The 26,729-nt window shown below is 48.3% G+C and overlaps 1 protein-coding gene across 1 annotated transcript in view; it reads left to right on the top strand.

Annotated features, from left to right (window-relative positions):
• The window catches only part of IGF2R (insulin like growth factor 2 receptor), a 124,515-nt gene that overhangs the window by 70,406 nt on the left and 27,380 nt on the right, over window positions 1-26,729 (top strand). The window contains exons 13-33 of the mRNA XM_049904986.1: window positions 1,374-1,517; window positions 3,002-3,139; window positions 3,661-3,808; window positions 4,364-4,541; window positions 5,648-5,763; window positions 6,244-6,412; window positions 7,111-7,290; window positions 10,516-10,617; window positions 12,230-12,331; window positions 14,920-15,115; window positions 17,319-17,489; window positions 17,820-17,963; window positions 18,069-18,244; window positions 19,588-19,675; window positions 20,155-20,370; window positions 21,107-21,237; window positions 22,079-22,176; window positions 23,152-23,288; window positions 24,334-24,524; window positions 26,248-26,374; window positions 26,567-26,686. Coding sequence (XP_049760943.1) covers window positions 1,374-1,517; window positions 3,002-3,139; window positions 3,661-3,808; window positions 4,364-4,541; window positions 5,648-5,763; window positions 6,244-6,412; window positions 7,111-7,290; window positions 10,516-10,617; window positions 12,230-12,331; window positions 14,920-15,115; window positions 17,319-17,489; window positions 17,820-17,963; window positions 18,069-18,244; window positions 19,588-19,675; window positions 20,155-20,370; window positions 21,107-21,237; window positions 22,079-22,176; window positions 23,152-23,288; window positions 24,334-24,524; window positions 26,248-26,374; window positions 26,567-26,686 — 3,072 coding nt within the window. The remainder of the gene's footprint in view (window positions 1-1,373; window positions 1,518-3,001; window positions 3,140-3,660; window positions 3,809-4,363; window positions 4,542-5,647; window positions 5,764-6,243; window positions 6,413-7,110; window positions 7,291-10,515; window positions 10,618-12,229; window positions 12,332-14,919; window positions 15,116-17,318; window positions 17,490-17,819; window positions 17,964-18,068; window positions 18,245-19,587; window positions 19,676-20,154; window positions 20,371-21,106; window positions 21,238-22,078; window positions 22,177-23,151; window positions 23,289-24,333; window positions 24,525-26,247; window positions 26,375-26,566; window positions 26,687-26,729) is intronic.

A 26,729-nucleotide genomic window follows, 5' to 3' on the forward strand; every position in this document is an offset into this window, starting at 1 on the left:
TGTAACCTGAAGAATGACATTGCTAGTCCTTGTGTAAAACTGATTTTGATTTCGTAGTGTGTCCCTGGGTGCCGCAAATGGTTAAGCACTCGACTACCAGGTGAAAAGCTAGTGGTTTGAACTCACCTTGTGGCGCCTGGGAAGACAGGCCTGGTGATCTGCTTCCAAAAAGTCACTGCCTCGAAAACCCTGGGGAGCAGTTCTACACTGCACACGTGGGGTTGCCATGACTTGGGGCCGCCATGAGTTGGAATTGACTTGATGAGCTAACAACAAAAACGATACTAACTGCGACACTAACTGCCTGGACTTGTTCAACTGTTACGATAAGGAAAATGTTATCTCATAGCCTTGGTAGGAGGGTACTTCTTGGATTCCTTTTGTTTAGTTGTAATTGTTCAGCTGTAATTGTGAACCTGTCAGGTAGAGACTTCTCAATTTAAAACAGAGATTCAGCACCGTAGCTGTTTGTCATTTAAATCTTACTTTGCAAATGCCTGGAGATGAGAGTAGTTACCGCCTGTGACACATGTGAGGTGAGGGTTGTGGACCTGGGTTAGATTTTAGGAACAGTCCTAGTCTTCAGAAGCCATTGTGGGGGTCTCTTTGATGTAATGGAAAACCTCTCTTAACTATGCAAGTTGCCGTGTGGTCTTTTTAAAAGCATGTCCAGGAGCCTACTTAAAAAAGACTGTTGGACAGATTTTTTGTTTTAAAGTAAAGCCAACTGGACAGAGTGTTAAGTGGCCCCCTGGCCTGGCCTGCTAAACAGGTTTGGTCACTTCTTGCTTTGTTCCTGGTGCTGCTGTAATTCCTTGGCTGTACTTTCTACAGCACCCCCGAGTCACAGGGTGGCCAAGGCCCCTGCAATGCTTGCCACCTCTTCTTTCTCTCGTGCCCATGGAGATCGGGGCTTCTTGTTCATGGCTCTCAGAGCCTGGAGGTGGCCTTGGAGCCCTCCTGCACGTGGCTGCTACCCCCCCACCAGGCCTGTCACTCAAGCAAAGCCCACTTCTTATCCTGGCCTGCCTGTGCGGGCCGGAGCAGGGGTCATGGTGCCCAGGCTGAGCTTCTGCTGACTCTGGTTGCCTCTTCATCTGTGTCTGAGTCCCTGAGTGGTGCAAACGATTAACTGCTTGGCTACCAACTGAAAGGCTGGCAGTTCAAGTCCACCCAGAGGCACCTCAGAAGAAAGGCCTGAGGATCTACTTCAAAAAAATCAGCCACTGAAAACCCTAGGAAGCACAGTTCTACTCTGACACACGTGGGGTCACTGTGAGTTGGGGTTGACTCGACAGCAACTTTTTTTTTCATCTGTGCCATGATTATTTTTAATTGTCTTCTGCCCCCCCCATCCCCTTTCTCTTTTCCAGATAAGAGTGGAAGTAAAAATCTGGGAAAATTTATTTCTTCTCCCACAAAAGATGAAGGAAACATTCAACTCTCTTATTCAGATGGTGATGATTGTGGTAATGGCAAGAAAATAAAAACTAACATCACACTTGTGTGCAAGCCAGGTAAAAATTAAAGAAGAAAAAAAAGGTGATATGTTTGAATGGCTTTTGCCAGAGGAGTGCCATTGTCCTTCATCCTCTCTTCCTCCGTCACGTCACTGGGAAGGCCAGGTTGGAGGCGGAACTCGGAGCTTTGGAGGCTCCGGAACGCTTGGTAGTGGGAGCTGGGTCATCGGGGTTTTCTCCTCCACCAGCGTCACCTCCCCCGACGGGCGGTGCCCTAGGCTGCTGCACAGGGGGAGTTTTGTGGTAATTTTCCAGTGGAGCCGTGAGTGTCAGCTGGCTTTCCCTGCCTTGTGATACAACGTTTTCTGCGAGTTGCTTAACTTCCTTGAGAGGGTGGGAAAAATCAGTTTAAAACATTGCTGATAATCTCACCCTTTAGACACAGTGTTCATCCTCACTTATCTTTATGTAGAGGTGTGCATTGTTTTGTAGTCAAAATCAATACCTATGTACACATTTTTATGTTCTTCAAGATGCAGTAGTTTTGTGGGTACTCTCGTATGGCCCACATTTATTTTTGTAATTTTGGGGGGATGTCTTTGTTGGTGAGGAGGCCTGGTGGTACAGTGATTAAAGCGCTCGGCTGTGAACCAAGAGGCTGGTGGTCCGAACCTACCAGCTGCTCTGTGGGAGAAAGATGTGGCAGCTGCTTCTGTAAAGATTTACAGCCTTGGAAACCCTACGGGGCAGTTCTACTCTGAGAGGGTTGAGTCTGACTCAATGGCAGTGGGTTTGGTTTGGTTTGGTTTTCTCTTCACTGGTAAGATGTGGTTGTGTTATTTCTAAACACCACGATTGTTGGAATAATAGCACGTTTCCAGCGTGGGTAACTGCTCTTCCGTGGCCTCTCTCCACTTCGCGTTGATGTATTCCTTTGGATAAGTTCCCAGTTTTGGGATAGGTCAAAATATGACTGACCATCTTTTGACATTCAGTATGTTTTACCTAATTTCCTGCTACTTCTGCCAAGTTTCTTTTTAACAGAGTAAGAATAATGTCTCTGGGGGAACAAAACAGCCCTGGTGGCACAATGGTTAAAGCGATCAACTGCTAACTGAAAGGTTGGTGGTTCAAAACCACCAGAGGTTCCATGGGAGAAAGATGTGGCAGTCAGCTTCTATAGAGATTTACAGCCTTAGAAACCCTATGGGGTCACTATGAGTCAGAATCGACGGCAGTGAGTTTTTGTTTTTTGGGGTGGAACCAACAGTTTGTGCTCAACTACTAACCTAAAAGTTGACGATTCAAACCCACCCAGCAGTGCTGTGAAAGAAAGGCCTGGGGGTCTGCTTCTGTAGAGATTACAGCCAAGAAAACTATGGAGCAGGTCTCCTCTGTAACATATGGGGTCACCATGAGTCAGAATCAATTCTGTGGCAGTGGTAGTTTTGTTTTGTTTCTGCCAAGCCATTTTTAATGGTGAGAATAAGGGAAGATTTTCAGGAATGGATTTGGTGATAGATCTTCTCCCCCATCGACAGGTGATTTACAAAGTGCTCCAGTGCTGAGAAGTTCTGGGGATAATGGTTGTTTCTATGAGTTTGAGTGGCACACGGCTGCTGCCTGCGTGTTGGCCAGGACGGAGGGTGAGAACTGTACGGTTTTTGATCCCCAGGCAGGTGGGTGTTGTCTCCCGTCACTTATAACTGCTGCCTTTTTTTTTTTTTTTAATGTTTTAGAGAGAACCGCCTTTAAAATTATTTTAGTACTGTTTGACCATAATCTGACAATCTGATATTTGGGGCTTGTTGGCGATATTGAAAATATTGACTAAATTCACTGTTAAGGTAAGTTTGCCGAATGACACACCTGAGGAACAAAGAAAATAAACCATGTTTGAAAAGGCTTTTCACCTGAATTCTAGCCAAGAAACCTATCCTAGGGAGACTGTACGAGAAGGCCATTAGAGACTTCGCAGAGAATTTAAGTTCACACAGTAAAAGGGGTTGGTGGCGTTGAATCCGTGTCCAAGAAAAAATGTTAGTCATCGCAGCTCTGGTGGCCTGAGGGGAAGATTATCTTTGTCCCTGGGAAGCATGTCTCTCTCTCGATGCCGATGCTGCTGGGCTGGCATGAAGTCACCCTTGTTGACTGAGTTCTGACTGACCTTACATACTTTGATCTTTTTGTCCTTGCTTAGGGTTTTCCTTTGATTTGTCACTTCTCAAAAAGAAAAATGGCAGCTATCAAGTTGAAACAGAGAAGTATGACTTTTACATAAACGTGTGTGGTTCTGTGACCGTGGACTCTTGTGAGTCAAACTCTGGAGCATGTCAGGTCGCAAAAAGGCAAGTAATTGTTTGCAGTCATGGATTTGTTCTGAGGTATTTTGTGCTAACACATATTTTACTCAGGAATGGGTATGTTCTCTCTTACTATTATCACGTAAGGATTTAAATGCTGAGAAAACCTGGCTAAACACCGGAGGGTGCTCGGAGTTTTGCTTCAGAGAAGGGGCAAGCCACGTTCCTTGGAGAGGAAGAGTGGGTTTACGTGGTACTTTAGTTCTGTGTGTCTTGTGCTTCTCAGATGTTACATAGATTTTCATGCACGTGTTTCTCCATTCTGTGTGGTACTAGTTGAAATGGAGTGAGTTGTGTCTTCAGCCAGCAGTGCCGAGAGTGGATTTGGGTCGCAGTGAGTGGGGTGGGGTGGAGTGGGAGCCCTCTAAGGCCCCAGCCCCACAAGGGTGCCCCTCTTAGAAATCCTTACCTGGGACTCGTGTGGTACGTCACCCTGCATCCAGGAATTCTAGACTATTGGCCAGTCCCTGAACATGGCAGCATCAGAGTGTTTCTGGTAGTTGTATCTGTTCTGAGAGACATTTGTTTATTTGTTTTTAGTGACAAGAAGGCTTGGAACCTGGGCCTGAGTAATGCTAAACTTTCTTATTATGATGGGATGATCCAGTTGAACTACAAAGATGGTACACCCTATAATAATGAAAAGCATACACCAAGAGCTACACTTATCACTTTTCTTTGTGATCGGGATGCTGGTATAGGTGTCCCTGAATATCAGGTAGGAATTGTCCTGTGTGTGCGTGTGCGTGCATGCACTGGGGAGGGAAAGGAAGAGAGAATGCTCATCTCCAACAGGCAGGGCACAAACAGCATCACCAACAGGGCTCATGACTTTCCTAACCTGCGATGTGGTTTTTCCAGAGGTTCACTGAGATAGCCCCCCACCCCAGCACCCCAAAAACTTGTCCACGAGCCTGTCCTGGGTGCTTTATTTAGAAGCAGAGCTAGTATTAATGAGTGTGGTTTCCTGGCCTAATCATCATGTCTGATTTCATCATTCCTGTCAGATCTTCCAGGGAACAAGGGCAGTATGGTTCATTTTTTAAGCTGTTAGTCAGGGGGCCGTACACCTCAGTGGCAGCCTGCGACCCTGTTAGTTTTGGGTACAAAAATACGTACAAGCATAAAAAATCATCCCTCAGCCCCACGTAGCAGAGGCTGGAATTCCATCTTAATTTATTCCTGGGCAATCTTCCTTTTCATAAAATGAAAGGAGATGGGCAAAAAAAATGGGCAAAGCAAACTTAAAAAAAAAAAAATTCTTGCAAAACATATATAACAAACACAGTTTAGCTCTTTCAACCCTTTTTACGTGTATGGTTCAGTGGCGTTCTTGACATTCTCTGTGTTTTGCAACCATCACCACTATCTCTTTAAATTTTTCCATCACCCTTAACAGATAACTCAGTACTCCTGAAGCAATGACTCCCCCCGGCCCCGCCCGCCCCCCTCCCCCGTCCCTGATAACTGCTGATAAACTTTGGTCTCTATGCATTGGCCTATTCTAGATATTTTATGTAAGTGGGATCATACAGTATTTATTGTGTTGGGACCTACTTATTTCACTCAGCATGTTGTCTTCCAGGTTCGTCCGTGTCATAGCATGTATCAGGACTTGTTTCTCTTTATGGCTGAGTGATCCTCCATTGTGTGGATAGACCACCTTTTGTTAATCCGTTTGCCTGTTGATGTTAAAATGTACGAGAGATGTGGTTTTTATTTTTAAAATGCCATTGTCACTTTTGAGGTGCTGGTTTTATGTAATATTACCTTTTTTTTTTTTTGCCACCCCTTCTCCTATTTCCCTCCTTGGCGTGCGGTTAGGAAGAAGATAACTCTACTTACAATTTCCGGTGGTACACCAGCTACGCCTGCCCTGAGGAGCCCCTGGAGTGTGCAGTGACAGACCCCTACACGCTGGAGCAGTACGACCTCTCCAGGTGAGGGGCTTCCTTGGGGTCCACTGGCTTGGTCTTGAGGTTGAGTCCAGCATGGGGGCTGAGGTGGTGGAGATGCTGCTAGTGATCGTGTGACTGAGCTGATGATGGGGAGTTATGTTAGTGCTGGGGCGCGGGGCCGAGATGGGGAGCTCAAAGCAGAACAAGTCCTAATGATGGTCTGGTGGTTGTTAGGAAATCAGTGTGTGACATGCACTGTTTGGTGTTCTGTGGGTGTGAGCTTTCCCATGGTGGGCGGGGGGGGGGGCCTTTAACATCACTGTTTGCAACCAAACTGTCAGCACAGAGTTCAGGGCCCGTGGCCTGTGGTGAGGGTCAGTTGTGATCATGCTGAGTGTCAATCATGGCAAGCTGGTCACGCTTCACTTGATATGTCCACATTTCTCTAACTACCTAGAAACAAATTATCACACTGGAATGTGTAAGCTCTTTAAAAGCAGGCATTTTGCTTTGGAATTATAGCCTAGCAAAATCTGGAGGCAGCCGGGGCGGAAACTGGTACGCCATGGATAATGGCGGGGAGCGTTCCACCTGGAGGAAGTACTATCTCAATGTCTGTCGGCCCCTGAACCCGGTGTCAGGCTGTGACCGCTTTGCCTCCGTGTGTGAGATGAAGTACAAGCGTGAGCAAGTGAGTCTGCCTCCCCGGAGTCCTATGGGTCTCCTTGGCACATGACTGAGGGGGTGGAGGGGCTATTTTAGGACCCCCAGATCAAAGCTGGCCTCGCTGCTAGAGTGGAGCCCTCGGCGTGAGCGTGCGTGGGGCCACCTGTGTAAGCCGATCTCCTCCCAGCAGATGCAGGCCAAACCTAAAAAAATAAAGTCCTGGTGTTGGTGGCCTTTGATCACAGTAAAGGGCAGGGGAAGCTGAATTCAAAAGGTGTCTTTTGAGTGATTCAGCTTCCTGAAGCTATTGCTTCTGGCCTAGCTGGGAGGATATGGGCTTGGGTGAGTAGCTGAGGGGGGCTTGGTCCAAGCGTCCACACTCCCTGGGTACTGAGCTGAACGCCGCCTTTCAGTGGGTTCCACGCTTCCTCGTGATCGTCACGCATGGTGGATCTTAAAGGTGCACATTTGCTCTGGAAATGGACTTCCTTAAAACAGCTTGTCAGGAACATCCTTTCCTGGCATACATTAAGGGCACCCTGGAAGTCCTTTAAAGGAAGTAGAAGAGTACATTCCAGTGGTCAGAATTCCCTGCCCTGTTGCGTGCAGAGGTGCACGTACACGTTTTCTTTATGGGGGCCGTGACCTCCGTGCCATCAAAACGAGGGAGTCGCTTGTTTTTCTCTTCCAAGGGAAAGTCTAACGAGACATGTTCGCTTTCAGGGCTCCTCTTCCGAGATTGTCTCCATCAGCAACTTGGGCATTGCGAGGGCGGGTCCCTCGATTGAGGACAGGGGCAGCCTCCTCCTTGAGTATGTGAATGGCTCGGCCTGTAGGACCAGCGATGGCCAGCTGACCACCTACACCACGCGGATCCACCTCATCTGTTCCCCGGGCAGCCTGGTATGTGGTGTGTGGCGCCTGGGTTGGAGTTGCTTTGGGGCCTCTTGACTGACTGAGCTCCCTGACGTGTCTCAATAGAAGTGAGCCATCTCGGGATGCAGAGGAGGTCGGTGGCCTTATTAAGGGTCAGCACGTGCAGTAACCAGGAGGAGCAAGGAGCTCACAGGTGGTGCTCCCGTGGCTATGATTCTGAAGTCTCATCCTTTAAAACCCTTCACTGCTGGGTTTGAGTGTCAGTGTGAGACGGACACTGTCTGGTCTTCTGTGGACTTGAGATTTCCCTGAGGTTGTACAGATTGATGGTTTGGTGTCTCAATCCCAGAGTTCAACAGTGAGGACAGTGGGGCTGATGCGTCTCAGACAAACAGGGAAGGACAGATGTGTAATACAATTGCAAAACAAGGATGAAAAATTAGGTCAGGGAGCAGAGAAGGTGGCTGAATTTCTTTTGGCCATGAGTTCCTTGGCCAGGGGAGAACAGAATAGAAAATTCCAAATAAAAATGCTGTTGGGGTGTAGTGTACAGCCCCAATTGCTTTTTCACCTGGAGTTACATGTTTTTACTGGGTCATATCTTTTAATAATTTCAAAACTGTTGGGTAAATCCAGAGTGACACCATGACTGAAGTCATGTTTATTATTTAAGTATTTACAAGCCCAGATCTGTTACAGCGTCCTCTAACCTCCTTGAAATGGACTAGGAAAATGTGTTTCCTGCACCCCACCAGTCTAAAACCACTTACTGTTGAGCCGGCCCTGACTTGTGGTGACCCCAGGTGTATCAGGGCAGAGCTGTGCTCCACAGAGTTTTCAGTGGCTGGGTCTTTGGAAACAGATCACCAGACCTTTCTTCTGAGCACCGCTGTGTGGACTCAAACCTCCAGCCTTTTGGTTAGCAAGTCGAGTGTGTTACCTGTTTGCACCATCCAGTTCGGTGGACCTTAAGTCACCTTCTTTCCAGTTGCCCTGAAGATCCTCAAGTTAGATGTGTGGCTTGCCAGAACGCTAATTCATTCATCCCAGGGGTAGTTTCTTGAGAATTCTAGAGGATCTCCCGACGAAGGGATAGAATTGTTAGCTGGCTAAACGAGGCCCATGAATGAAGTTATGAACACACAATCCTTTGTGTGCCCTGAGCGTGGGCTTCCATTTCCCTCTCAGGATCTTGGGAAGGAATCCTGGGGGCTTTGATTCCCCAGGCACGTGCCCAACTCCCCTGTCCATCCTCGCTGTCACTGCGCCTGGGCACTTAATGTCCGCCCCTCCTCAGAACCTTTCCCTGTATCTGCTCTTCTCTGCTTGCTTGCTGCCCCAGATACTGGATAGTTCCAGTAAGTTCTTTGCCCCTTTAGTGTATCAGTTTTTTTAAGAGACTTTATTTGACGGTGTGTCTTAGTTTTCAGAGTAATTTCACATCATCACTGTATCCCTCAGCATGTACACAGGGCCTGGTACACAGCACAGACCCAGCACGTCCTCACAGAGTGACTAGAGAACGCCACACTACCAAACCCAAATCCCTGTTGCCATTGAGTCGGTTGACTCATAGTGACCCTATAGGACAGAATAGAACTGTCCCATAGGGCTTCCAAGGCTGTAATCTTTACGGAAGCAGACTGCCATGTCTTTCTACCATGGAGCAATTGGTGGGTACAAACCACTGACCTTTCAGTTAGCAGCTGAGCACATAACCACTGAGCCATCAAGCCTGACTGCCACATTACAGAGAGTCTGCAAGTCCCAGAACTTCCCAGCCTAAGGCTCATGTAATTCTGCCCCTGTGGTGCGAGGTGGAAAGAACAGGTGTGTTTTTGTTTTACTGCACTCTGGGAGAAGCTTAGGCCAAGCCAAGGTGGGGACTTACAGGTGAGAAAGCACATGCAGGTCTTCAGTGGAGCATGGCGGGGAAGGTGTGGGCTCTGGGTCAGATGACCGGTGGGGCCAAGTCGGTCATCACCTTACCTCTGGGCGGGTCCTTCACATCTCAGTGCCTTGAGCTTCTCGTCAGCACATCTAGATAGGACCTGAGGAATGCTGATGCACCTCTGAGTGTACGTGACCAATGCTGTGACCGGGAGCCAGCTGTCCATGACGGCGGGGGGGGGGGCGCTGTTACAGGAGAGTCATGTGGCATAGTTGTGGGGAACTTCTGTAGAAACACACACTCGCAAAACTGCACAAATTGTAAGTCGTTGACGAGGGAAACACTCAGTTGAGATGGATTGACGTAACAGCCACAGCACCGTACTCAGGCACACCAGCTATCGGGGAGACGGCACAGGGCTGGGCCGTGTTTCCTTCTGTTACGCGTAGAAGTCGCTGTGAGTTGGAGCCGACTGGATAGCAGCTAACAGGGGCAACAGCTGGATGAACTTTCACAAATTGAAGACACCTGTAGAGCCCAAAGGAGCCCGGGTAGCACAAGCAGTTTGTGATTGACTGCTAACCTAAAGGTTGATGATTTGAACCCACCTGGTAGCTCCACAGAAGAAAGGCTGGATAATCTGCTTCCGTAAATATTCTGGTGGTTGTGTTGTTGTTAGGTGTCATTGAGTCAATGCTGACTCATAGCGACCCCATGCAACAGAGTGGAACTACCCCATTGGGTTTCCTAGGCTGTAATCTTTTTTTGTAATCCGTAAAGATTACAGGCAAGAAAACCCTTGGAGCAGTTCTACTCTGTAGCACACGGGGCTGCCATGAGTCAGAATTGACAGTAATAGGTTTGGATTTTGGTTTTGGTATAACCGGAAACAGAAAATTAGCTGGTCCCAGAAGCCCTCCCGTGCCCCTCCCGTCCCCTCTCAGCCCCGTCCAGGCTGGCCGTTACGCTGATCTCTGCGAGCACATTGGTTCCGCCTGTTGTGGAGGTTACGCGAGTGAAATGACACATACTCTACTCTCGGGCGTCTGGCTTCTTGTTACAGAGTGTTTTTTAAAAGCATGGACTTGGAATCAAACCAAGTTTTGGGTCCCAGTTCTACCATTTTCTGTTGGTATGGCCACAGGTAAATTTCTTAACGTCTGGGTATAAGAGATAACACCTCCTTCATAGGGATAATGGGACATTATATTGGAATTCCATAATGCATGTCCAACACCTCCCTGTTGACTGACACCTAATGAACAGGAGATCTTAGGTGTTTTTAGGGATCAGGTTAGTATTTTTCTTATGTCAGGTTCCATTTTATTATACTGACTGTTGTCCTGCCTGTGATCTTCCAGAACACCCATCCCATATTTTCTCTCAGTTGGGAGTGTGTGGTCACTTTCCTGTGGAACACGGAGGCTGCCTGTCCTGTCCGGATAACCACAGACACAGACCAGGTACGTGTTCCACAGCTGGCCCCTCACTGAGCCGCGCTGCCGTGCCCTCCCTGGGGCCCCTGTTCTGAACTCACCACATCACCATTGCCTTTGCCTTGACGCCAGGGGTCTGGAGGTCACCCTGCCTGCCTCCAGGCTCTCCAACACCCACCTCCTGCTCTCAGTTTACCCTTGAGTACTCTGGGGTCCTCCCCTCCATCTCCACCCTGCTTTCCTCCATGGGTTCCCTGTCCACGGCAGAGTTCTTGGTCTGGAAAATGGGTCTGATGGGTCCTACATCACCCTACCACCTCCAGTAGGTCAGGGCGCTGCACCTGAAGGGTGAAGCCCTGCTTCACTGTGATGTTCAAAGCTCCTAATGATCTGCTTCCAGCCAGGCCTCCTGGACCCCTTCTCCCTCAGCCATGTGACACTGCCCTCTGTCCCCTGGGCTTGCCAAGTGCTTCTGGCCTTGGGATGTGCTCTTTCCAAGTTAAAAAAAAAAAAAAAACCAACTCGTTGGTGTTGCTGACCTTTGTTCACAGTGAAGGGCAGAGTGTGGCAGTAGTTCCTCTGAGAAGTTTCCTCCGACCCCTTAAGGGGAGCTGGCTGTTTGCAAGCCCTGCTTGTTTGTCCCCTCCCTTCCATAAACCTCCACCAGACTGCAGACTGCAGCAGGGATGTGGCTTATCTAGAGGAATGTTCCAGCACGGTGTCCTATGCTTGTGTTTGGGGGATGGTGTAGGATGTCAGGCACGTCACCCACAGCCACTGCCTCCTGGGGCTGTGGCTGCTGCTCACCTCCCCCCACCCCATGCCCCCGCATTTGGTGGACAGGCAGAAAGAAGGCGTGGGAGCCTCAAGGGCAAGTTAAGTATTTGTCCTCTACAAGTCGACATGAAACAGTTTGTGAGCCAGCCACCCGATTGTTCTTCGAGTCACTGCCCTGCAAACCGAACATGAAATTTTTTAGCTTTGAATTTATCAGGTTTCCTTTATGGTTCCCACCTAACTTTTTCCTCAGGGATTGGCAGTAGCCTTCCTGTTCAAGTAAATATGGTCATTAAATTTAATTAGATAAGGGGTGGTCAGCCTCTAGCCCATCAACTGGCACATAATAAACATTCCGTGGATGTTAGCTGTTTTTATGTGTCAGACTTCTTTTTGATATATCTTTCTGATAGAATCCTTTTGATTACATCAAGTTTCCTTTTATTCGTTTGACCATTTTTCTCAATTTGACTTTTCAGAATACTCAGATAACTTTTCGGTACATTTGAGGTCTCCGGGCCAGCATCACACTTAGGGTGCTTTAGGGGCCATGTCAGAGAGGCTGTTGCAAGCACACGGGGCCACCCTGGAGACCTGGGAAGGGACTTTGTCAACTAGTGTTCTTAGTCCCCAGATACCAAGACGCAGAGGCTTGAACATTATGTTCCTCAATCCCTCTGTGTTGCCAGAAACACATGAACATTCCTAACAGGTGTTTCTAAGATAAACGCTGCTTTTAAAATAAACGGCACACAGTTTTGTGGAATACATATGCGCCATTTTGGGAGGTGCTTTATATTTATTACGTTCTTGTGGCGTTGGCATGAATGTGTCTCTTTTTTCCCCTTTATGTTTCCCACAGGCCTGCTCTATAAAGGATCCTAACAGTGGATTTGTGTTTAACCTGAACCCACTCAATAGTTCTCAAGGATATGTGGCCTCGGGCATCGGGAAGACCTTTGTGGTAAGGGCTCTATGACGACTCTCCTGCTGCTTAGAATGAGGGTTGAGCATGTCACTGTCCGCGCAGCTGATGATTCTTGCGGGCCTCACGGTGAGGCAGGTGTCCTCAGGAATTGTCCAGGGCGCCGTGATGCAGTTGTCCCTAGGAAGAGATGAGAGAACCCAGATTTCAGGAGAAAATGAAATAAAACGGTCACCACCACCCTGGTGCCATTGAGACGTGAGGATTGTTGTTCTTCAAAAAGAAGCTTCTCCTGTTGCCTGGAGTCCCTGTGTGGTGCAGGTGATTAACATGCTTACTGCTAACTGAAACGTTAGAGGTTCGAGTCCACGCAGAGGTGCCTTGGAAGAAAGACCTGGTGACCTACTTCTAAAAAGTCAGCCATTGGGAACCCCGTGGCTACCTTGACACGTATGGGGTTGTCAAGAGCCAGAATTGACTCCATGGGAACTGGTTTTAATTATTTAAAAATTTTGTTGCCAAGGCCTGGTTGCTATATGTCTAACACAGTGGCCCCCAACCAGCAGTATCAGCATCACCTGGGACCTTGTTAGAAATGTACATTATCAGGCCCCTTCTCCCCCCAAGACCACCTGAATCAGAAACACAGGTGTGGGTGCAGTGGTCTGATTTAACAAGCCCTCTCGCTGATGCTGTTCCCGGCTGGAGATTGAGAATCCCTGGTCTAGAGGAGACAGTAATTTTGTTACCCTATAAAAGGGAAATAACCTGGATGGTTGTGTTCTAGAAACTTCTGACAGTGCTGCCTTCAAAGATAGCCGCAGTGGTATACCAGAACAAAAGATGGCAAAGCTCCAAGTTAATGTTCTGTTTTAAACGAAGCCCCATGAGAAGGGTAGAAAGCTTTTAGAAAATATTTGGATTTGTTTGAATTCTTGTAGCGAAATCAGATTGGAGTAAGACAGTAAGCTTTGAAAACAGAAGTTGAGATGAAAATGTCTTATAAAAGTTGAATGCAGAAGAAGAAACCTGTAGGTTTACTGTATGAAGAAGAGCATACAGTTTGTGCTAGAGTCCGTGACAACACCTGAACAGAATTTGTAACTTAGCAGCACTTTGACTCCTCCCTAAAACCAAAACAAACAAACAAACAAACAAAACCCATTGCCATTGAGCTGATTCTGACTCAGTGACCTTATAGGACAGCGTAGAACTGCCCCAGGGTTTCCCAGGCTGAAATCTTAAGAGAAACAGACTGTCACATCTTTCTCCCATGAAATGGCTGGTGGGTTCAAACCACTGACCTTTTGGTTAGCAGCTGAGTGCTTAACCAGTGCACCACCAGGGCTCCTCTCTCCTCTCTCCGAATTTTTTCAGTAATTTCCTCCATCATGTGGTGATGGCCCCCAGGTTAGAAAGTTAATTCTAGTCCTATTGGGTGAGAGCCTGGCTGTCTATACACGTGTGAGAGGAAGGCTAGAGAACATTCTGGATACAGGCATGGAGGAGATAGCAGATGAGGTCAGAGAGGCTCTGCTCTGTGCACTGACAGGGGCATTAGAGGGTGGTACACTCCCACCATGGCTCGTGGTTTCAGACAGCAGAGACTGACTCTAGATAAGGTAGGTAGAGAACTTATTGCACGGGCATCTGGGACCAGGGGCAGGGTGCAGACAGCCTGCTGCCAGAGAGCTGTCTACTGGGGCCACCCCTGCCTGCAACTGACTGTGGTGCCACCTGTCACCCCATCCTGCTGGCTCTGCTGCCACGGCTGCGCACCAGTGCTTCACCTGTGCCACTCATGAGCCCTGTGAAACATCCCTGAGGGTGCCTGAACACCCCAACAGGGGGAGCTGAGATGCGAGGCAGGCCAGATGACTGGTGTCCACGCATGACAGCACAGTCTAGGCCTCTCCGATTTGTGGTTCCAGGGCCCCAGACGCAGAGCTTGGGGGAATGCAGTGGGTCCCTGACCACGGGCTCCTGGACATGCTCACGTGCCGACAGCCTTTTGGGTGGGCTTAGTCTTCATTGGCCATTTCCTAAGTAGTCTTTTAGAGAAACAAGGGCTGGAGCCGGTCCTTAATTTTGCGTACGTTGCCCATTAGCACTTAACTAACGTAAAGGAGTCTTTGTGTATCTTCGTGCAAAGGAACACATTCGGCTTAATTTTCACAGCTACAGTAAACTTAACCAATTTTTAAATGGAATGATGTTAGTATCTCTAAGAAATATACGGACATTGTATGACTCAACTATATATAGTTTCTCTAATATAATTAAAAATATTATAAAATTAAGTGTATTTCCTCTGGTATTTTTTTTTTTATATGGTACATTCTTATACACAATGTAGCTTACGTTTTTGTAGATCATGTTAATGTACAGGGCTGTCCAGATAAAACCATGTGTACCGAGCCTTAGAGGCAACTTACGGATATTTTTGTCTGGACTCAGTTTTTTTGCCTCATTTACTAATTTAACTGCCCAAACATGGGAAGCTGGTAAAGGAAATAATAAACAGCCCGTGTTTGGCCTAGTGAGGTTGTGAGATGCTGGGGGTTTTGTCTGTGGTCAGGTACACAGTCTAGATTAGCGTGTGTGTTTTCTTGTCGTCTGACCTGTAGTTGAACATCTGTGGAGAGATGCCGGCTTGTGGGACAGTTGATGGGAAGCCAGCCTTTGGCTGTGAGGCAGAAACCCAGACAGAAGATCTGAAGAACCTAAAGCCTGAAAGGGCCGTCGGAGGTGAGAAGAGCCTCCAGCTGTCCACTGAGGGCTTCATAACTCTGACCTACAAAGGACCGCTCTCGGCAGCCGGAGGTGAGTGCTGAGCCAGGCCGCCTGCGTGCCCGGGTGTCTTTTGGCTCTGTTCTGCAGGTACGCCCTCCTGAGTACAGAACGTAGGCTGTTCTTTTTTTTTTTTTTAATTGTGTTTTAGGTGAAAATTTATAGCGCAAATTAATTTTTCATTAAAAAAATTTATACAGATTATTTTGTGACATTGATTGCAGTTCCCTCAGCGTGTCAGCATTCTTCCCCTTTCCTTTTCTACCCTCGGTTCTTCGTGTCCATTTGTCTGGTTTTTCTGTCCCTTCCTGACTTCTCGTCTTTGCTTTTGGGCAGGTGTTGCCCATTTGGTCTCGCATACTTGATGGAACTAAGAAGCACATTCCTCACGTGTGGTATTGTTTCACAGGCCTGTCTAATCTTCAGCTGGGAGGTGGGCTTTGGGAGGGGCCTCAGTTCTGAGTTAGCAGTGTGTCCGGGGGCATAGTCTCAGCAGTAGGCGTTCCTTTTTACTGAGTGTTCTTAAAGGGACCTCCCTGCCCCCGCCCCTGGGTCTCTCTCACACACACACATATTCTAAACCTTAAACCTAACCCTTAACCCTAAAACTATCCCTAAAACTGAATCTAGAGCTTACCCTCACACACTTAGTCACATACTCACACATTCACACTCCCACACAGTCACATAGTCACACATATTCACACTCATGCACTCACATTCACATTCACACACAATCACACTCTCAGTTACACACTCATTCACATTAGTCACGTTCACACACAGTCACACACATTTACACACACAGTCACGCTCACATTCACACTCACTGTCACACTCACTCTCACAATGTCACTCTCACACATTCACGCCCACTCTCGCGCTCTCTCACACACCCTTGCTCACCCACCCTTTTGTTTCTGTGTTTTGACCATGGAGGGTCTTTTAAAAGTCGTTTCGTAACTGGAGGGAGATGGCACTGAATCACTGACTGCTCCCCTCTGCCTCCCGCCCCACACTCGTCTCTCAGGCCCTCTACGTGCCCCTCTGATGGGGATTCGCTCACGCTGGCTTTTATCTCATGTCTTAGATACAGGAGAAATGACAGGCAAAGGGAACAGAAGTTGTCCTGAATTTCTTTCCTTCCTCCTGTTCTTCAGTCTTCATTGTATTTTTATGTAATAAACACAATCCTGCTGTGCTGAATTTGTTAAAATTTCTACTCTTTTCTGCAGTGTGCTATGCAGCAGAGATATAGTCGCCATTTTTTTTTTTTTTGTATCGTTAAACTTCAAGATCACGGCTGAGTCTCTCGTGACCATGGTGATGGTAATAGCTGCCGGGTGTTATCATTGTGTGCCAGCCGCTGTGTGAAAATGCTGTACATACACTTGCTGGTTAATTTTTACACCGACCCTGTGAGGCTTATCGTCCTTCCTGTGCTGTGTTGCTAAGGCCTTCTGCTTAGCAACCTCCTGCTTTCATAGGTGACGTCAGGAGGGCCCAGAAGGGCTCCCGCCATGCCCTGTGCACAGCCGGGAGCTTCTTAGTTGGCAGAGCCAGAGCTAGGACCCAGGTCTCCTGGATTCTGATGCTGGCTCTGCCAACTACTGTCTTTCTATTTTGCGATGAAGAAAGCGGGGCCCGTAGAGGGTTAGTCATTTACAGAAGGGTGAATAAACAGGTCTTTGGTGGTGCAACCAATTTGCACCCAATTTCTAACCTAAAGGTTGGTAGTTCGAATTCACCCACTGGCTCCTTGGGAGAAAGCCCTGACTATCTGCTGCTGTAAGCCTTATGGAAGCCAAGAAAACCCTGTGGAGCAGTTCCACTCTGCAACACATGGGGTCACCATGAGTCAGAGTTGACTCGATGGCAGTGGATTTGGTTTTTGGTTTGTGATGAACAAACCTGTGATTGTTGCGTACTTTTGTAATGTTCGTATTGATAAAGTAATGTTATATTTGAGTAGTTTCTGGAATAGTAAGAATGCCAAGACATTAGGCTCACAGTACAAGCCCATCATAATCTTAGGCCACCGTTGGAAATAAATTTGGCCAGTCTGTAGCTCAGATCAGATCTCTTGAAGCAGAACGGCCACTCTGATGGAATCGTTTCAGACGGCCACTGTGTGATGTTCTCCCTAGTGGCAGTCTTCTCGCTGCTGCACTCTGCTTACTGGTCCGCATTTGTGGTTACTGCTCCGGTTTTTAAAGTCTGGCCTCTCGTTCCATAGGTACTGCTGATGCCTTCATCATCCGCTTTGTTTGTAACGACGATGTTTACCCAGGAGCACTCAAATTCCTGCATCAAGACATCGACTCTGGGCTTGGGATCCGTGACACGTTCTTTGAGTTTGAAACAGCTTTGGCCTGCGTGCCTTCTCCAGTGGATTGCCAAGTCACTGGTACAGACATGCAGTCGAGGGGTTAAGGACTAGGCAGGTGTGAGAGGGCGGGCGTGTATGCACGTGTGAGACGTGTTTGTGCTGCTTTATAGGCAGCATGACTTTTATGTTACATGTTCTCTTTGGACAGTGCATGGAGTTGTGGTGTTTTCTTTTGAAGCGAATCAGGATACGTAATGGTGTAAAGCTATGTTTTGGGATCAGGTGCTGCTTAAGAACGGAACACTCAGGGGAGTAAAATATACTCTGTCAGAGCATCTGAACGAGGAAGAAAACAAAAGAAGGACCCCTCAAGGAAGCAGGGTTAGCCAGTGTCTCGTTGTGTTTCAGACCCTGCTGGAAATGAATACGATCTGAGTGGCTTAAGCAAAATAAGGAAGCCTTGGACTGCTGTTGACACCTCAGCTGATGGGAAGAAGAGAACCTTCTACTTGAGTGTTTGCAATCCTCTCCCTTTTATTCCCGGATGCCACGGTGTGTTCCGCTTTGTCTTTACTTAAGTCTGTTCCTGTTTGTTCGAGCATTTAGATCTATCTGCCCCTCTCCCGTGCCCCTAGACTAATTCTCCTCTTCTTTTAGGCAGCGCAGTGGGCTCTTGTTTAATATCGGAAGACAATAGCTGGAACCTGGGGGTGGTGCAGATTAGTCCTCAAGCTGCAGGGAACGGGTCCCTGAGCATTGTGTATGTCAATGGCGACAAGTGTGGGAACCAGCGTTACTCCACCAGGATCATGTTTGAATGTGCTCAGACGTCGGTAAGTGTTCAAACCAGCAGTGAGCATTTTGTCCATGTTGAGTTCCAGTTCCCATTTCCCGTTAGTCTCTGAGTCTTCACCTGACTTAGAATTCATCTGTTCATGTGTTAGGCCATCCATAGGATTTGATTAGTGTATACTATCCAAAAACTAACATGCACACAAAAAACAAACCCGTTGCTGTGGAATCGAGTTCGACTCATAGTGACCTTATAGGACCCTATAGAACTGCCCCGTAGGATTTCCAAGGCTGTGATTTTTAAGGGAACAGACTGGCACGTCTTTCTCCCGTGGAACAGCTGCTGGGTTCAAACCACCAAAATTTCGATTAGTAGCTGAGTGCTTAACCACTGTACCACCAGGGCTATTTAGTGGTTATGTGTTATTCTATATTATGTACTTACCTTCTACAGTTTTTATCTCTAACAGCACTTAGCCAAACCCTTTGCCAAAACCCATTGCCATCAAGTCAATTCTGACTCACAGCGACCCTGTAGGAGAGAGTAGAACTGCCGCATCGGGTTTCCAAGGCTGTAAATCTTTGTGGAAGCAGACTGCCATATCAATTTCCCATGGAGCAGCTGATCGGTTCTATCCGCCGAAGTTTTGGGTAGCAACTGGGTACTTAGCCACTGTGCCACCACGGATCCTATAGTGCTACAAGGCTCCTTAGTATATACTATAGTTCCCCCAGATCTGCGTTAGCGGTTCAGTGGTAAATTCTCTCCTTCCACATAGAAGACCCAGGTTCGATTCCTGGCTAGTTCACCTCAAGTGCCACCGCCATGCGTCTGTCATTGGAGGCTTGCGTGTTGCTATGATGCTGAACAGGTTTCAATGGAGCTTCCAGACTAAGATCTACTAGGAAGAAGGGCCCGGTGCTCTACTCCCAAAAATCAGCCAGTGAAAACCCTATGGGTCACAATGATCTGATCTGCAACTGATCATGGGGAGAATGCAAGACTGGCAGCACTTTGTTCCATTGTGCGTGGGGTCCCATTGTGCAGGGGGTCCTTTTGTGCATGGGGTCCCATTGTGCATGGGTCCCCTTGTGTGTGGAGGGTCCCGTTGTGCAGGGGTCCCATTGTGCCTGGGTCCCCTTGGACATGAGTCTCTTTGTGTGTGGGGCCCCGTTGTGTGTGGGGCCCCATTGTGCGTGGGGCCCCATTGTGCGTGGGGCCCCATCGTGCGTGGGGTAACCATGAGTTAGGACCCAACTCCATGGTTGCTAACAGCAACAATATTTTGCTCCTAGAGGCTAGACAATTGAGTATTATTTGTGGCTATCATTTGGCTGATTGATTTCTTGTGAATGGAAAATAAGCTTTTGGTTTGTTTTCCAGGGATCACCAATGTTTCAGCTTTTGGATGATTGTGAGTATGTGTTTGTCTGGAGAACGGTAGAGGCCTGCCCCATCGTCCGGGTAGAAGGTAAGCCAGCTATCCTGGTCTTTACCAGTCATTGTAAATGATGTGTGCTGCAGCAGACACTCTAAATCCTGGTTTAGATGGGAAACCTTGTAGCCATGGCCGCGTGGGTGATCACAAAGCTTCATCAGTGGGTGGATAATTTCCTATCCATGTGTTTCTTTCACTCAAGCTGAATTGCTGATCTTACCAGGGCAGTGTTCCTCACGTGCCTGTATTGATGACTTGGAAACACAGATGTGTGGGGTTCTCTGTTGCTTTGTTCCATAAAGCAGATCTTTGTCCTGTGTCCCAGGCTTTTCTAGAAAGCTGCTTGTCAAGCAATTTGTATTATATGTGGATGAAATAAAATAATGTGGAAGTGGCCTCTTAATACTTGTTTTCAGTATTTTAAGGCAATACTTACCTGATTGAAAACTGAAATGTCCTGCAAAGTGTGACTGTAATTGCTCCTGCCCTCTGTTTTCTTTGTGATGTTGAAGGAGATGACTGCAAGGTGAAGGACCCCAGGCATGGCAATGTGTATGACCTGAAGCCTCTGGGCCTGAATGACACGGTCGTGAGTGCTGGCGAGTACACCTACCACCTCCGGGTCTGTGGAAAGCTCTCCTCAGATGTCTGTCCAACTCAAGACAGGTCCCAGGTGGTCTCGTCCTGTCAGGAAAAGCAGGGACCCCAGGGCTTTCAAAAAGTAGCAGGTACCACGTTTTTTATTCTGCTCGTGTTATGAGAACTTAAGATGTCAGGCTGAAGAGTATGTCTTCCTGAGTACGAAGAATGGCTGCTGTATTCTAGTGGAACAGCGTCTTAATGTTTCTGATTTGAGTTGCTTTTCTGAACCAGAATACGTACTGAGAGTGTTGTCAGGGTGTGTATACTCCATCCTTATTTAGCAATACGGGTCACTGACTCTAAGATCATTTTTCTTTTTTGGAGTACCATATTGAGACATATGGTAAAAGTCAGTAATGGGTAGCGTTACCTAGAATTGAGTCAAAGGGGGCAAATTTCGAACAGGGGTTTCAGTGTGAAACGACATGGCCGGCTATTGGTTATGAGTGCAGCCCAAGCAGCTGGACAGTGATAATAAGGTTAAGACCTCCTAAAAATGAAGTTGAGATCCCCGATGCGGTGAACACCTGGGAAGCCGTGTGAAGGAACTGCCCTCCTCCTGCTCAGCAGGCTGTTGAGTGTCTGCATTGTGCCCGTGGTCCGTCTGTAATGGGCAGCCTTGGGAGAGCGGAGGGTGTTTTTATTCATTCTACAATTTAGCATAACCAGGGGTGGGCTGTCCAGTGCCAGCAGTTGGGGGCACTGTGCCCTCTAAATTTTTCCTCAGGCTATGTGGCTCACCATGCCTGCTGTGATAAGCCTGGCAACCTGGGGACTTCTTGAGTGGAACCTTGTTTAATTTGCTTGCTTCTTCTTGAACAGGTCTCCTTACTCAGAAAGTGACATACGAAAATGGATTATTAAAAATTAACTACACCGGTGGGGAAATTTGCCATAACGTGTATCAACGCTCTACAACCATCTTTTTCTATTGTGACCGCGGCACCCAGAAGGTTAGCATGTGCCACGGCACCCAGGGGTGCCTTCTCCTTGGGGTGGTGGCTTCTGTCTTACTGGTGTGGTCTTTATGAAACAGGTTGCTCTTAAATTTTACAAAAACCTTCTCGTTAACTTAGTTTAAAAGGCAGTATTTACAGAAAGTACATTGAAACGTTCACCAATTTACATAGATTTTAATGAAACATTTCTTACTGTCTTCATCCTTAAAGTGTCAACTAACTGGCGTTTTTTATTTTATTTGTGGTAAGCTGTATTACCAAATGTTTGCCATTGTTGTCATTTTTAAGTGTACAATTCACTGGCATTAATTACCTCCACCGTGCTGTGCACACATCAGCACTGTCTGTTTCCAAAACGTTTTCATCACCCCAAACTGAAACTCACTACCCCATAAGCAATCACTCCTATCCCATTCTCTTCTGCCCCCGTCCTTGGTAACCACTAACAAACTTTTGCCTCTATGCATTTGCCTCTTCTAGATACTTCCTGAAAGTGGGACCATATGATATTTGTCCTTTTGTGCCTGATTTATTTCACTCAGCATCATGTTTTCAAGGTTCATCACCCGTGTCGTAGCATGTATCAGCACTTTTTTCTCTTTCTGGCTGAGTGATATTCTGTTGTACACACCTACCACGCTTTGTTAAACCGTTCGTCCATCGATGGACACTTGGGTCATTGCCACCATTTGGCTGTTGTGAATACTGCTGCAGTAAATATTGGTGTACCTGTATGTGTCTGAGTTCTTGCTTTCAAGCCTCTTGGGTGTATACCCTGGAGTTCACTGAAGTTTTGCTCCCCATTTGATGCATCTCTGTCTGTTAACTGTTGCAGCCAGTGTTTCTAAAGGAGACTTCAGATTGCTCCTACCTGTTTGAGTGGCGCACACAGTATGCCTGCCCTCCCTTTGAAATGACCGAGTGCTCGTTCAAGTAAGTTGATTTGTATGGTCAGGCTAACTACACCTGATTCTACTTTAATAGTTAATGGTCTGGGTGGCATGGGGTTAGATTCGTCAGTTAATTTCTCTTGGCTTCGGCTCCTTAAGATTTGAACGAGGAGTTGGATTACCTTAGCTCCTAAATCCTTTACAGCCTTGAGATTCTAAGATAGCCTGCATCAAGATGTGTATGGGTGGGGGGTGATAGGAGCCGAAACAGGAAAGGCAAAGCTTGCGTGATTCAGAGTATTAATGGAGCAGGGTGGGCCAGGGGCTCGCCTGCCCGCCGCTGCTCCCTCAGATACTTGTCTGTGGGGGATACAGAGATGAAGGCTGGATTCCTTCCTTGAGTCGTTTCCACGTGGAAGCAATGGTGGGGCAGTGGGTGCGTGGGGGAGGGTGTTGATAGAGCTGGAAGAAGGAGGAAACATCAACCGCCAGCTTCCTTGGTTCTTTCTCTGGTTCTTTTGAGCTCCCTGTGCTACCTGTGACTCAGGTGTCTCCTGAAGTTGGGCCGTGTTGGAACAGCAGTGTCAAGTGGAGGCCTTCGTTTTGTGTTCACTTCGGTTGTCGTCATTTGGATTCAGAGTCACTCACCCAGGAACGTTACAAATTAGATGTTCTTGGGCCCTGTCCCTTGAGGCCTTGATTGTGTAGGTCACTCCGCTTCTGACTGGCCTAAACATGGAGCGCACTTAGTCTTCAGATTTTTTCTTGTGGGGGCAGGGGGAGTTAACACCTGATTTTGTTAAACCAAGTCTTGAGGTTTCCTGAACTCAAAGTCATACTGTTGCTGATTCTGACTGAACGTGGGAGAGACCTGACGTAAACTTCTGTCATCCTGTAAGATCCGAGTCACAGAATGTCAGGTGGAATGTGCCTGACGTACGTGAGCATTACCAGCTGGCATGATGTGTGTTTAATTAGATTGTGACTGAAACTAATCGTGGCTTTCTCCTCACATCAGAGATAGCGCTGGAAACTCCTTCGACCTGTCATCCCTGTCAAAGTACAGTGACAACTGGGAAGCGGTCACGAGGACAGGGTCCACAGAGCACTACCTCATCAACGTCTGCAAGTCCCTGGCTCCGCAGCCTGGCACTGGTGAGAGTCGGGTTCTGCTGTTGTGATGGCTGTGGGGACTTCACTGGGAAAGACTGAGTAGAAATGGGATTCGTTCAAGGTGCTGAGGCACCTTGCTGTCTGCGACACACAAGTGGTTTGGCCAGAAAAAGTGATTATTTAAAGGGCCCTGATGACTGATGCCTGGTACGGTCCACGGCAGACTAATACTGAAAGCTCTGCTGGGAAGGACAGACTTAAAGCGGTTTGAATATGAGTAGATGGAAGTCAGTAGACGGGATAGTGGTGGTGGTGGAGCCTTCTTAGCAGAGGAGGAGATTGGAAGGTGTAGAATGGGTCTTGATGTGTGCCCACTGCACTTACTGAGAAAATGGGGGATGGTCCTTTTATGATGCAGGGTCAGCTTGCCAGAACACTCAGTGCCAGGGCTGAAACTGGAATCCAGGTGTGTGCTTGTGGCTAGCCGTGACCCCAGTGGCCATGGTGCTGCCCAGGGCTTCTGTGGAATCCTCAAGAGTGAATTTGTTCCCTTTTCTTGGCATTCAAGGTAGCTCCACCCACAGCTTGCCTGCCCCAGATAAAGAGAGTGGTTTTGTGTTTCTTGTTCTAGGAGCTCGAGGCTGTGGCCCAGGTGCCCACGCTGTGGTGTGGTGGGCAAATCAGTGGCACCGTGGCTCCTAGTCTGTGAAGTGGGGCTGGTCCTCCATCCCGCATCTCACATACATCCCCAGGGTTGGGATTTATTTATTGTTTGGCAGAATTCTTGGTACCTTCTTGAATAAAGATATTGGCTCCATCATATTTAGGGTTCAGACAGAATTTAGACAGCTGCATCTTGGGTTTTCCACTCCCAGCCTGTCTGTGGTGAAACAGGGTGTACATGAGCAAGAATTCATGTGGGACCACTGTGATGTGACTTCCATGAAAGGTGCAGCAGATATCTTGTAGTGACTGCTTAAGGACAGTGGGCTCCAGTTCTCGGTGTGTCTGCCCTTCCTTGGCAGATGGTTATACCCTAGATGGAAAATCGCCACTGGGAGCTTCATCGTACCCCCTTGCATTGCAGAGCCGTGCCCCCTGGAAGCAGCTGTCTGTCTGCAGGATGGCTCTAAGACTGTGAACCTTGGCCGAGTGAGGGATGGCCCTCAGTGGAGTGATGGCTCAATCGTCCTCAAGTACGTGGATGGAGACATGTGTCCAGACCAGATTCGGAAAAAGTCAACCACCATCCGATTAACTTGCAGTGAAAGCCAAGTGGTAAGTGACATAGCCCTCCTGGCAATAGAGCCCCCCTGGTGACATAGCCTTCCTGGCAACAGAGCCTCCCCCCCCCCCCGGTGACAGAGCCCTTCTGGTGACAGACCCCTCCTGGTGACAGACTCCTTCTGGTGGCGGATCCCTCCTGGTGACAGAGCCCCCCTAGTGACAGAGCCTCCTCTGGTGATAGACTCCTCCTGGTGACAAGCCTCCCAGTGACACATTCCTCTTGGTGACAGTCCTTCTGGTGACAGAGTCCCTCCTGATGATATAGCCTCTTGGTAACAGAGCCCCCCGGTGACAGCCTCCACCTGGTGACATAGCTTCCTGGTGACAGAGGCTCCCTGGTGACAGAGCCTGCCTAGTGACAGAACCTCCCTGGTGACAGAGCCTTCCTGGTGACAGAGCCCCCCCGCTGACAGAGCCCCCCCACTGACAGAGCCTCCCCGGTGACAGAGCCTTCCTGGTGACAGAACCTTCCTGGTGACAGAGCCCCCCCCGGTGACATAGTACCCTGGTGACATAGCACCCCTGGTGACAGAGCCCCCCCAGTGACATAGCCCCTTGGTGACATAGCCCCCCGGTGACAGAGCTCCACTGGTGACAGAGCCAGCCCAGTGACAGAGCTCCTTCTGGTGACAGAGCCCTCCTGGTGACATAGCTCCCAGCCCTCTGACTGCTACACCTTTGGAAATAGCACAAATTCAAGGGTCTGTGAGACCAGTGTCTTATTTGCCTGAGGATATGAGCTGAAGAGTTGAGAATGACTTGGCTTAACAGTGAGTGAAGAGAGCAGAGCCGCCTCAGTCTTGTGGTCCTTGGGGAGATTTCCTCCCCCACTCCTCAGATGCCCACCTGGGCAATTCTAACTTTAAAATTAGCTCATTCTCTTTCATGTTTGACTCAGATTCTTGGAGGCTGTATAGAAAACTGGTCTTGACTACTGCCCTTTGTGGGGGCAGCTGGGAAAGAGCAAGAAGGTTGGGTGGACCTGCGCCCAATGGCAAGCTCTTACGGGCCTGGTGGAGTTTCTCAGCTCGGTACCTGACAGAGAAGCTCATGGGGAGGGAGGAAGGGTAGGAGAAATGCAGCAGGGAATGTGAGGGGCCTGTGCTAGGCTCTCCTGAGCCAGTGTCCGCAGGAGGGGTCAGAGCCCCACGTGGGCTTGTCGTAGTCGGCAGCAAAGCAAGCACATAATTTATCTGGAAGGAGCGTGCTGGAAAGGCAATCTGATCACTTCTGTGTGGATGGTAAGCATTTTGAAAAACACAGAGCAAGACTGAGCCAACTCAAGTGCACAGGTTACTCACATAACTGCTAGTTCTGTTGGATCTGTTTGTTTCGTCCATGATCTTAGCTTGCATGTTTTTCAGAATTTTATCAGTTGTTTCTTCAATATTCACAATAGCCCTTTGGCACTTTTGCCTGCCTGACTCCTCAACCATGTCCCGTGCTGTAGCCTTGTGAAAACCCTTCTGGTCCTCCAGCGGGCTTTCTGGCTCGGGTTCGTTTAAGCCCCCGTTTTCAGCCCCTAGTGGTATCTCAGGAACGAATTGTGACCCTTTGCTCTCCTAAATGTGTTCTTCACCCCATAAAGACATTGAGACAGAGACGTCTTGTGCTTAGAGCTTTATGGAAAAACTCCCCCTTGGCTTGATGTAAGTTGAAGCTATTGTGTGTGTCAGCTGTCCCCCTCACAGGGAACTCTCTGTCTTGGCTGTAGAACTCCAGGCCTATGTTCATCAGCGCGGTAGAGGACTGTGAGTACACATTCTCCTGGCCTACAGCCGCTGCTTGTCCTGTGAGGAGTAACGTGCATGACAACTGCCAAGTCACCAACCCCACCACAGGTGAGGCCTCACACGGTCACCAGCCCTGCCATGGGTGAGTCCTTGAGTGGTCACCAACCCCCCCCATGGGTGAGGCCTCACAAGGTCACTAACCCTGCCATGGGTGAGTCCTTGAGTGGTGAGCATGGTGGTCACAAGCCTCCTGGTCTAGTGCCCCGGGAGTCACAGTGTGCCCACCCCTTTCCGCCACAGGTCACCTGTTTGATCTGAGCTCTCTGAGCGGCAGAGTCGGTTATACCGCTGCCTACAGCGAGAAAGGGCTTGTCTACATGAGTGTTTGTGGGGAGAATGAAAACTGCTCTCCTGGCGTAGGTGAGTACCTCGGTTCCTTACGTTTCTGTTTGACAGTGACCCT

Source organism: Elephas maximus, chromosome 1 (assembly GCF_024166365.1).
Source record: "Elephas maximus indicus isolate mEleMax1 chromosome 1, mEleMax1 primary haplotype, whole genome shotgun sequence".
Taxonomy (NCBI): Eukaryota; Metazoa; Chordata; class Mammalia; order Proboscidea; family Elephantidae; genus Elephas; species Elephas maximus.